This window comes from Cricetulus griseus, chromosome 4 (genome assembly GCF_003668045.3).
Source record: "Cricetulus griseus strain 17A/GY chromosome 4, alternate assembly CriGri-PICRH-1.0, whole genome shotgun sequence".
Taxonomy (NCBI): Eukaryota; Metazoa; Chordata; class Mammalia; order Rodentia; family Cricetidae; genus Cricetulus; species Cricetulus griseus.
Genome location: NC_048597.1, coordinates 213864976 through 213877468, shown reverse-complemented (window position 1 = coordinate 213877468; position 12493 = coordinate 213864976). Strand labels below are relative to the sequence as shown.

The following is a 12493-nucleotide window of genomic DNA, read 5'->3' as shown; positions in this document are numbered from 1 at the left end:
GCTCAGAGGGTAAAACACTTGCTACACCACCTGATGGCCCAAGTTTGGTCCCCAAATTCAAGTAAAAAGCCAGATGCAGTGTTGCACATCTGTAATCCCAGCATTCTTACAGCCAGATGGTAGGTGGAGACAGAAGAACTGCTTGGAAGCTCGTAAGGCAGCTAGCCTAGAGTACACAACAGCAACAGAAGCAGGAGTGACCCTGCCTTGAAAACAAGGAAGAGAGAAGTGACTGGAAAGTTGTCCTCTGATCTTCACATGCACTCAGGTGTGTGGGAGCCTGTTCATGTTTACACACACGCACCACTGTTCCTCTCAAGGTGGTTTTTCTATTCAACATCTTTGTAAACTCCAATAACCAGACCCTCACAACACCTCCTGCCTCTCTTCCCACACCTGTGTACAGGAGCCTTTAGAAAGAAACCTGTCTCGTTGGGATCCTGACTGGATAGAAAAGCCCACATATAGCCATTTGGACCATGGTAGAGTCTGGCTGTTTCTTGGTGTGTTAGTCTGTTTTACCCATTGCTATGGCCGAGCAAAATGAATCCAGGGTTTATTATGGCTCATCATCTTAGTTTGTCAAGGCAAGGAGGGGACAGTGGCTGGGGCATAGCTATGCTAGCTGGCTCTCTCCTTCTCGGTTCCAGAGTGTGAACTGTGTCTATGAGAAACAGGAGGACAGATGAAAAACCTAAAGTTATCAAGCTTAGTTCTGCTGCCAGACTGTGTTTGCTGTTTCACCTCAAATTCTTATAAGGTGTTTGCATCCATACTTTACAGATAAGGAAAAGTAATTTCAAAGGTATGTCCAAGTGAGGCTGCAGAAATGGCTCTACAATTAAGAGCACCAGCTGCTTTTCCTGAAACCCAAGTTCAATTCCTAGACTCACAAGGCCTCTTACAACGGTCCCTAACTCCAGTCCCTGGTGATATGACACCTTCCTCTGGCCTCTAAGCGCACTGCACACACATGGTGCACAGACAAGCATGCCGGCAACACACCCATACACATTAAAAAGACAGCTCAGTATCAAGAACATCGAGTGCCCAGCGATGGAAAGGCAGGGGCCTGTGAGAAACACAGACGCAGGTCAGCTGCTTCCTTGCATTTCTAGGAAGACGCCGCAATTTTAACAAAAACACATGGGTCTGAAAGAAATAAAAGAAGGAAATAAAATGAAAGATGAGAGATGGCAGAGGAAAGGAGTGGAGAATGGTGGTAACGGCTGAGTGTTAGTTCAGGACTGAACACACAATGCTGGGCCGCTTCTGTGTGCAAAGTATCAAGCATCCGGTTCACACGTAAAACAAAGACTCTAAGAGAGCAAGAGTCTCAGCAACAACACACAGCACAACTTCCCAAGTTGAATGTCAGTCCCGAGTCTTACCTGCAATTACCCAGGACTGGTACAAGGGGTGCATGGAGAGGCGCCGGATGCGAGCTCTGGAGGGGTGACAGTGACTGGAGATCGGCAACTGGAACCTCATGTCCCAACACGCCATGGTACCGCTGCTCGTGCCTCAAGGTTAAAGGGCACAAACCATTAAAATCTAAGCAGCAAAGCACACAATGCCATGTTTACAACAATGGCAAGCAGTATTGCCTTTGCATGAATACATTTTTAGATTTTTGATTAAGACAGGGTCTCACTATGTCTCCCTGGCTGGCCTGGAACTTGTTATGTAGACCAGACTGGCCTCAAAATAAGAGATACACCTGCTTCAACCTCCCTAGTACCAGGATTACAGACATGCACAGCCCTGGATAAGGTATTTTAGAACTGCCTGAGTTACTGAGAAAAAGGTTTTATTGCCAGGCCTGGTATCACAGGCCTATAATCTCAGCTACCCTAGATGCTGAGGCCTGCCTGAGCTACAGAGCAAGTTCAAGACCAGCCTTGGCAACTTAGTGAAACCATGTTTCAAGATAAAAACTGTAAACAAGATGTGGCTATAGCTCATCAGTACAGCACTTGCCTAGTATGCAGAAGGCCCTGAGATCGCTTCCTTGTACTTGCCAAGAAAGGGAAGAAAAAGGACTTTGCTCCCATGAGGCTGTCTCTCCAGTTTCAAACAGCTGCCATGGTTGCCAAATAACAGCCATCATGCAATTACAGTGCTGTCTAATGAATGTAAATTCAAAATGTAAATTCAAAATGTATTAAATGCTAGTGCTGCTATCATCTGCCAAAGGCACCCACATAACCAGAAGCCATAGGTAGAGAAGATGAAGCTGTATTTGGTAGGCCAGAACACTCAGACTGCCTGAAGAACAGACCTGTCTTCACTGAAACCCAGAGACCACTGTAAAGTCCAAAGTGGCAGTAATTTATGGCTGTCACTAGACTGCAATCATCTCCATGTGTCCTTTGCTCCAAAATATTCTGCAGACAGATACAGGTGTTGAAGCCAGGCAGAAAATGGGGAGATGTCCACACAACCTCCCCATGGCACCTTAAACTCTACTAAAGAATAATGGCCCTGTGGCAAATGAACACTGCCCCAGCACTGAGCAGCTGAGCTGAGCAGAGCGTGTTCTTGAGATGGTCTCCAGTTCCACAGAGAGATGGACAGAAGGACAGCGGGTCCCTCTAGGTCTCTCTGCCACACTCCATGACAATGATGAAGACAGCCACAGGTGACATTTCTCTCTCCTTTGCAAACCTGCTAGCTACGCACTATCTCATCTTCTGCATTGCTCTGCATGCTACCCTCTTCCAGTACCTACATAAAAATGAATACAGGAAAGGGCAGATACATAAGGATAATAGAGTAAACTAAGAGATTCAGAAACCTAACCTCAAATACAGAAAGCTTTAACTTTTCTGGGTACGAGAGAAAGAAGAAAATATGGTACTTTCAAGGAACACATTCAAAGCAGTGTGCAGGGGAGTGGCCTGGGGATATATGTCAACAGGAAGAGTGCTTGCCTAGCATACAAAGAAAGTCCTGGTTCCGTGCCTAGTACCACATGAGCCAGACATCGTGTTGCCCAGCACTTGGGAGACAGAGGCAGGAAGATCAGAAGTTCAAGGTCATTCTTAGGTATCGTGAGCCAGCCGGGACACACTAGGACCCTGTCTCAAATCCAAAAGGAAACAAACACACACAGGACCATGGGAAGATATGACCTGTGAAAACAGAGGGAAGGGGGAGGAAGGTGGTGACAGACAGTGCTATGGCCAAGCAATATAAATTGCTTTAGTGACATACAGAACTGTCACTATAACTAATAGACATACAGAACCTTCACTTGTGATTAACGACAATGCATTCATTGTCTATTCCAATTACTGAAAGTTTTAAATATTTTTTACCACAAAATATGTGAGTTGCCAATTTCCTAATTACCTGATTTAATCATTCATCAATATAAACTTGTCAAAATATCACACTGTATTGCAATTAAAACTATAAATTTTTAACGTTTTAAAATCAGCAATCCCATTCATAGGTATACACCTTAGAAAAACAGAATTAAAGTTCCTATAAAAACCTACTTGCAAATATTTACAGCAAATTTAATCAGAAAAGCCCCAAACAAGAAACTATTCAAATCATCCAACTGGAGCATGGGTGGTCAGTACACAAATTGTCTATAAATAAAATGAAAAATAATTTAAAACTCCTCATATATGAAAACAATGGAATAGCTTTACAAACTTTATATTTAGTGAGAAAAAAAAAAAACACTGTATGATTCCATTTCTGTGACATTCTGGAAAGGGCAAGAAACAGTGGGGACAGAAATTAGGTGAGTGGTTTTACACTCCTTAAAGAAAATGACAACAAAAACTGGTGAGGGTGTGGGGGAAGGGGAGCCCTCACCCAAGGCTGCTAGGAGTACAGACTGGTGCAGCCACTCTGGAAGTCAGTGTAGGTTTCCTCAAAAGGCTAGGAATTGATCTACCGTGTAATTCAGCTATACTGATCTTGGGTAAATACCCAAAGGGCTCTATACCATCCTATAGACTCCTGCTAATCCATGTTCATTACTGCTCTATGCACAATAGTTAGGAAACAGAAACAGCTCGGATGTCCATGAACTGTTGAATGCATAACGGAAATGTGGTACCTATACACAATGAAATTTTATTCAGCTGTAAAGAAAACTGAAATTAGGAAATTCAAAGATAAATGGATGAAACTAGAAACATTATACTTAAGTTACAAAGATACCAAAAGACAAACATCACATGTTCTCACTCATACAGATCCTAGCATCGGATCCTTATAACTGTGTTACACTTGGAGCGTCTTTGAATCCAGGAAATGAGACAGGGGCCATGTGGTGCGGAGGGACATCTTAAGAGAGGGAAGAAGTAGAAGACAGGTGACATGACAGGGAAAGAGGAATGGGAGAGAAAAGCACAGGAGGAGTGGGGTGGGGATCACTCTCTCTGAGAACCTACCGAAAGCCATGTGAAACCTGCTGGCTTACACGCATTCATACAAGTGTTGAGCGGGAGCTACCCTACACAGGGGATACCCTCCCCACAGAAGTGACAGGGTCAGGAGACTGTAAGCAGTCATGGAGGACCAAGGTAACACAGTGTCATGAACCCACATAGCTGTGGATGTCTACACAAGAGAAGCCAGCCAACAGTCTAGCACGGAAAGGGGTGGGACTCACAATCCCTTCCCCTAACTGAGCAGAAAGGAAAGGCCGCCGATGGTGCCAGGGGAAGCAGAGGCTGTTTTCTTTGATCGTGTTGCCTCAGGTTACTCATGCAAGTGGATGCCCTTGACCCAGGCAAAGGGGCAGTACAAATTGCATTCAGTATTTCTTTCTCTCTCTCTCTCTCTCTCTCTCTCTCTCTCTCTCTCTCTCTCTCTCTCTCTCTCTCTCTCCCTCCTCCTCCCTCCCTCCCTCCCTCCTCCCTCCTCTCTCTCTCTCTCTCTCTCTCTCTCTCTCTCTCTCTCTCTCTCTCTTGTAAGGAACATGAAGTTGGGCAGGAGTGTGGGAGAGCACAGGGAGAAGTCAGAGGTGAATAAGTTCAAAATACAATGTATACACAGACGAAATTTTCAAAGAGTAAAACATTTTTAAAAATAGTTTTAAATATGGTTAAAGGCAATTTTCAGAAGAATCATTTCTATTCTGTTTGTGGTAAGGGTCACACTGGAGTATAAAAGTTTCAGAACTTAGAAACACTTCATAAATAAACAAAAAATAAGCAAAAGATTGTGTGCCTCTTCAGTCTTTAGCTGGAAGGGAAGGGCAAAACAGAAATCCATTGTCCTGCTTTTCCACTAGGCCCTCTGATAGGCGCTTCCACTCCTACATCTTCAAAGAGGCCTCTGAACGAACCAGTCCCAAGATGAAGATGCTAGACTCAGTTAAGTAGCTTGTCTGAGGTCACAGGAATTTAAAATTGTTGGCTCAAATTCAAATTCTGTTTTCCTTAAGTTGGAGCTTCTCCAACAGCTCAGAGAACGCCAACAACACTTAATTGCTGTGAGTGTAAGACAAATGCTCACTGGAAATGAGAAATTAGTTTCTGGTTTATGATGCTGATTTCACCCTTTCACACAATGCTGTTTGTGGTTTTGTTTTGTTTTGTTTTGTTTTGTTTTGAAATGCAGTCTCATGTAACCCAAGTTGGCCTTGAACTCCTGATCCTCTTCCCTTTACCAGCCAACCACCATGACTGCAAGGGTGCACTACCCAACCACCATGACTGAAAGGTTCAGGCATTATGCTGGCCTGCCCCTGTTACCTGGTGGAACAGGCAGTACCCTGGTCAGCCCAAGGTTCCATGGGAACTAAGTCTGCACGCAGGTGCAGAGGACCCCTTTAAAAGATAGGCCCCTGCCCATTTACGCTCTCTGTTCTCTTTGTTCCCTCTCTCTGTTTCCCTGCTCTACTCTGTCTCCCACCTATGCTCGCTCTCTGTCTCTCTATGGCGACCAGCCATGGCGGTCAGCCATTTACCCCTGTTCCTCTTCTTAGTCTCCCCATTCTGCCGAGCCTTATAATAAACTTATAGTCAATATGTCTGTCTCAGCATTTCTCTTTTCTTCTTTTTAAACAAAAGAATAACAATGACTACAAGGGCACACTACCATACCCTGCTAAACTATACCCTTTATCCTAGTTTGCGTATGGTACTACAGAGTACGGCCAGGGCCTTAGGCATATAAGACAAGCACTCTCACTGAGCTACACTTCCAGCCTCATATAAGCTTTCTACTGAAAACTAAACATATTAGTTATGAAAACAAAGGTGACAGAAAAATCACCAGTAAAGAAAACAGGAAATGCTGGATCTCACAGGATGCTATTTGCAGGTGTTAGTGGCATCCCCACATAGCTGTTGACTTACCTATGCAGAGCCAGCACTGGTGGATGTCCACAGCAAAGGAAGTGATGAGACCTGACTTCAGGTCATGCTTTAGTGTCCATGCATTGCTTGAAGACCTGAGGTCCCAGCCAACCAGAGAGCCATTCACCGTAGCATAGGCAAGAATAGACTGTGCCCCAGAGTTGAAGTGATGCATGTCTACCACACATCCATCTTCCTTTGGATCCAGAATCCTACAGAAACACAAAAGTAAATACACAGACTTGTCTAGTCACCGAAAATGGAGCACTGGTTTCCATTTGAGATAAACTAACAGCCTATTCATGGCCAAACAAAGAAAAACTGGACAGTTGGAGTGGCACACCGTTTAATCCCAGCACTTGAGAGGCAGAAGAAGGGCCAGAAATAATACAGTCTTCATGAGTCTGAGGCTGACCTGATTTCTACATCAAGTTCCAGTTCAGCCAGAGCTGAAACCCTGTCTCAAAGAGATAAAAATAAAATAAAAATTATGTGACCTCAATGGGACAATTACAGCTGAATGTTTTTTAAAGATAATTTCAGACTTGGAAGAGTGTAAAAGTTTCTGAACACTTTTTATTCAGTTTTTCCTTATAGTGCCATCTTATATAACCAGAGTATTTATCAAAAGCAAGAAACCAACCTTATTTTTACACTAATAAAATTAGCTTTTTGTATGAAATACATGGGTTATTACAAATACATAGATAGCTATGCCTCTTCCCCCACATAAGTGTCTGGCACCACTAAAGTATCCGGCTCAGCCCATTTGTAATCTAACTCCATTCATCCTCTCAAGTCATGGCAAAGATCAATTATGTTCCTTTCCAGAGTGTCATAAAATTGGAAACATGGAACAGATAGCCTTTTGAATCTGACACTTTTCACTAGAAAAACTTATTTCAGATTCATCAATGCTGATGCCATGAGCTAATAACCTACTCATTCATACTGCAGAATTCTATGCTACTGCATGGTTATGCCAGATTGCTTTGATTTTTTTTGTTTTTTCAAGCTGAGGTTCTTCTAAAACTAAAAAGACTGTCACAGGGCTGGGGGTATAGCTTAGCAGTCAAGCATTTGCCTGTCGTATATGAGAACTTGTGTTTGATCTCAGTTCACAAAACATGAAGAGCGGGGAGGAAAGAAACAAAGGGACATGATTTTAAAAAGTCAGTTGGTAAGTTACTCTAGTCTTGAGTTATATATACCTCTGCTGCATATTCTGTATTCTTAAAAATGCAAAACTCAAGTCTTACTTTCTGACCACACTATAGGCTGCAGTCTGCTGACCTCTGTCCCTGATAAACATTTGTAGGTTTTCTACTTCTAACTATACTTTCAAACAGAAGGGTGATTTAAAAAATCAAAACATTAAGTTATTAAATGGTTTGTTCCATAGTATTCTTTTTAAGTGTGTGTGTATGTGTGTGTGCAGTGCCCTCAGAAGCCAGATGAGGGCCGTGTGTGTGTGGGGGGGGGGGTGAGGAGGGGTGTGCAGTGCCCTCAGAAGCCAGATGAGGGCCGGTCTCCTGGAATTGGAGGTACAGTGAGTATCGAGTTATGAGTGGCTTGAGACATATGCTGGGAACTGAACATGAACCCTCTGATTCTAATACTTAAGAAGTATAATCAAAGATAACAAATGAGTTACTAGTGGCCAGGTTACTTTGGAGCACACTACGGGCACGCACAGTAAAATCTAAACATTAGCAGTGTCTCCTGAACCAAGCAGTAAACATTTGCTTAAAGAGTGGTGTATATAGTGCAAAGTGTTGTCATCTGGGAGAGCCATGCAGAGTGTGTGCCCCCTTTTATTGTCTGTCTGTGTGACCTAGGGGCACAATCATTACACAGTATACCCTGCCAATAATTTAAATGAACTCAGTGAGTATAAGCAGTCACCTCCTCTGAAACAATTTTAGGGAAAACTGGCAACTTTCTGCTGTTAAAAGCCTCAATATGTCCTGTGCTAAAGCCATTCAAATTCATTTAGTGATCATGTTGAAAATACACACTTTTGTATAAATGCAAAAACAAAGCAACACAAACCAACAAAGATATCCTTATTGCCCAACAGACATTCTTTTTTACCTGAAGCTACATGAGGACCTTAAGGTAGAATTTTACTAAAGTCTTGTTCTGTTTTTTTTCTGTGGGATACACTTCCTCTTCCCAGCATGCCCTTTGAAACCACCCTGCTTTAACAGACTCACCTGCCTCTAGTCACACCTTTCAGTGTCTGTGCACATGCACTTACTTGTTCCTTCCTGCATGTGTGTGTAAGCATATGAGTACAGAGTGTACATTTATGGGTCAGAAGACAACGGTGGGTGTTAGTTCTCAGGCACCCTCCACATTTTGTCTGGACAGGGTCTCTCATTGGCCTGGAACTTTGGTACATAGGCAGGTTAGCTGGCCTGCAAGCTTCCAGGGCTCCTTCTGTCTCCCACCATCTTGAAATAGTAGAGTTACAGGCATGCACCACTTTGTATTTGGGTTCTAGAGATCAAAACTCAGGTCCCCTCGTGTCTACCAAGTAAGTACTATACCAACTGAGCCATCTCACCAGTCTTTGTCCATTGCAACTTGGTGCATGCCTTCCAGGGGGAACATTATATACTGTGCTCATCCTGTCTGTGAACTTGTCTTTATCACCCAGTAGACTATAGATAGATACTGGGAGAACGTAATGTAGGACTGGCAAGATGGCTCAATGGACAAAAGCACTTGTCACCCAAGCCTGTCAACCTGAGTTTGACTTCCAGAACCCACAGTAAAAGGAAGAACTGACTCCTAAAAGTTGTTCTCTGACCGCTACAAATTCCCTGTGGGACCCATGCACCTACATACATCATTTTTTTTTTTTTTTTAACAAAAGAGAAAAAACACAATGGATCTATTTATCTCTGGAATCCTTAGTGCCTAACACTGGTCAAGGAAAAAAGGCTGTCTTTAACTTATTTTACATTATTTTTAATCTTTAACTATTAACTATTTAATCTTTAACTATTAACAAAGAAATGAGATTCATACACAAAACCAATCAACCTTTTATTTTAGAATAAGCAAATCTTTGTCTAAAAAAATATTGTCAAATTTAGACATTTTAGTGTCAAGCAACAGACAATGAGTTTTCTTGGATGATGAATACTCACTGTGCTCTGGTAGTTAGACAATCTGGCTAAATACCTGTGTCATTAGGGAAGATTCAAGACTAAGATGATCCAATCCAGGCTGTCCCTGTGCATTTCTGACAGACAAAGTGCAGAAATTAAGATGCCAAGGCTCTGCCCTCTAAAGCTAAGCATGTCTGAGTGTTCTGGATCAGAAGCAGTTTCCTGTACTTCGGGGCTTACAAGGACTGTACAATGGAGGAGCAACAGTTGATCCACGCCACACTGCAGTGTGGGAAGATGGAAACTACCACACAGTACACTTACATGCAAAGTTAAAAAGACAGCAGACGGTACCTGCTTTGTAGAGGATGGATTTTAGGAGACTTGGGTAACTTAGAAGTCTCAATTCCAAGAAGCTGGACAGCACCATTATCAGAGGCTATGGCCAAGTAGTGGGAGCCCTGGCAAAATGTCAGTGTCTTGACTCGCCCTCCAATTCGGCTGTATGTGAGAATAGACCTGAATGAAAGAAATATAAGACCATTTATGAAACAGCCACAGCCATTATTGCTAACACTAATTCACATGGTTATTAACAAAGTCATTACTCTGAGTCCATTATATCATCATGATCTCTAAGTCAAATGTCCATCTTCAAACACCTCTGTCCTATTAGAGAGACTGCCCTTGCCCCTCAAGTTCTGAACCAATTCTCCAACTCGTGCAACACTTTAAATCCCATATCCTTCAGCTCTTCTATAGCCCTGAACACACAGACTGTCACAGTCAGGAAAGTTCTGCCTTCAAAAGCTAAATTCTGTCACCAGTTACCTATATGACCTCTGTCATGATCTGTGCCTTGGTTTCCTCAAGTACCTGACCCGAGGGGTCAGAGGAGTGGTCCACTAAACCATTCACACATGCAGACTTCCACCAAGACGATATTCAGACACACAGACACAGAGACAGACAGACACACAGACACAGAGACAGACAGACAGACAGAGGCACGCGCACTTTGAGTATCCCATCAGCATCACTTAACCTGTCATTCCTCATAGCATCTGTACATATTCACACTTACTATTAAACAAAAATAGACCATTTGATGTTTTCCCTCTCATTCCTCTCTAGCTCACTTTTTCTTAGGAACAGCTTTACTGTACTATAGAGTACTTTCAAAGTAGTCTGCTTACTGCTTAGTGTAGCAAAATGAAATTGATCTCTGGATAATGATCCAGCATTCTACCTTTTCATTTAATGCTTTTTATTCATATACTAGATTCATGCTGACTGCTAACAGAAATAGATTTACGTTTTTCCATTTGTATACATATTACATACAAGTGTGTGTGTGTGTGTGTGTGTGTGTGTGTGTGTGCGCGCACACATATTCCTTATCTAGATACTGTGGCTAGACCCTCCAGTGCAATGCTCAGTGGAATTGGCAAAGACACCCATTCTTCTCTTATTCCTCATTTAGAGCCTGTACTCTTCACAGTATCAGCTGTGGTTTGTGGCAGTGGCTTTGACTATTTCTCCATTACTAATTTACTGAGTTGGTTTTAACTACCAAAGGGTGGACCTTGTCAAATGCATTCCCGGGGTCTGTAGAGATCACTGTGTGGTTTCTACCCTTTAGTCTCCTCATGTTCCGAATGCTGATTTCCGTACACTGAACTAGCCTTGCACCCCCGGGACATGCTGTTCTTGCTCGTGGTATATAACCCTTTCAGGTTACAGTCAGTTTACAGTGTGTTGATGAGGGTTTTCACATCCGTGCTGACTACAACACAAGTCTCCAAGTCCCAGGTGATGTGCCCTGGCTACAGTGTCAAGGGAATACCTGCTCACAGGCTGAGTTCAGGAGTGTCCCCTAATGTCTTGGGAGCCCTTCTGAAGATGGATTATAATTTTGTAACACTGAGTAGAGCTCATCACAACCCAGCCTATGCCTTTCTTTGTGAGGAGACTTTTACTAACTGAATCCCTTAATTTTATGTTGTTTACATGTTCTATTTCATCTTCAATCACTTTAAGCAGCTATATCTTTCTATGAACTTGTCCATTTCATACTAACTTTTGGCATATAACTGTTCACAGTAGTCTTTTTTATTTCTGACCATAATATCCCTTGACAGGGGAGGTCCTTCTGTGTATATTTATCTTATTGGTTGTTGAAAAAAGCACTGTTTGGCCAATGAGGCAGAAAGATAGGTGGGACTAGGAGTCAAGAAGGATTCTGGGAAATGTAGTTGAGACAGGAGCTGCCATGTGAGCCTGACGAGAGGATGCATGCCGGTGTCCTCAATCAGATAAGTCTTTATAAATATATAGATTAATAATTATGGTTGATACTTAAGACAGTGATAGCAGATAAGAAATCCTAGTCATTGGCCAGCAGCATTGTACCAAGTCTCAGTGTGTTATTTTGGGTGCCCACGTGGCAGCAGGGCTTGGACGGCTTGGCGGAAATACTTATTGTTACAATCCATCTTTTAAAATTCTGATTTGGGTAACAAGTATATTTTAATTTCTTTAAAACAAAATGGTTACTCTCCTAAAAAATTTCCAGTTTTGCTGATATTTACAAAGAATCAACTTTCTGCTTTTTACTTTTATCTTGATGTTTTTCTATTCTCTGTTTCATCTTTTCCTTTTTAGTCTTTTTCCATCCATTTCCCTTGAGCTAAATCTGCTCTCCCCTTTTGTTAGTCTGTTACAGCTAAACTGCTGATTTGAGATCTTTTTAAAAAACAAAATCCAGATTAATATTTACCAGTATACATTTCCTCAACACTCCTTTAGCTGTGTGCTGTGTCTTCATTTTCATTAATCTCTAAGGATTTTCTTTGAACCACTAGCTATCAGCCATATGTTGCTTCATGGAATTCATTGCCATACAAGTGAATTTCTCAAATTCCTCTCTATTACCAACACCTGGTTTCATTCCACTATAGTGGGAGAATAAATATACTTTATACACTTCGGTGCTTTTGTATTTGTTGATGTTTCTTTCATGAACTAATGCATGGTTTAGTCTGG

General features: G+C 42.3%; 1 protein-coding gene across 2 annotated transcripts in view; it reads right to left on the bottom strand.

Moving 5' to 3' along the window:
* Positions 1–12493, bottom strand: part of Pik3r4 (phosphoinositide-3-kinase regulatory subunit 4) — a 55533-nt gene that overhangs the window by 3827 nt on the left and 39213 nt on the right. For both annotated transcript variants that reach the window (XM_027414369.2, XM_027414368.2), the window contains exons 14-16: positions 9803–9967; positions 6330–6541; positions 1392–1523 (exon numbers count right to left, since the gene is read on the bottom strand). In XM_027414369.2, coding sequence (XP_027270170.1) covers positions 1392–1523; positions 6330–6541; positions 9803–9967 — 509 coding nt within the window. The remainder of the gene's footprint in view (positions 1–1391; positions 1524–6329; positions 6542–9802; positions 9968–12493) is intronic.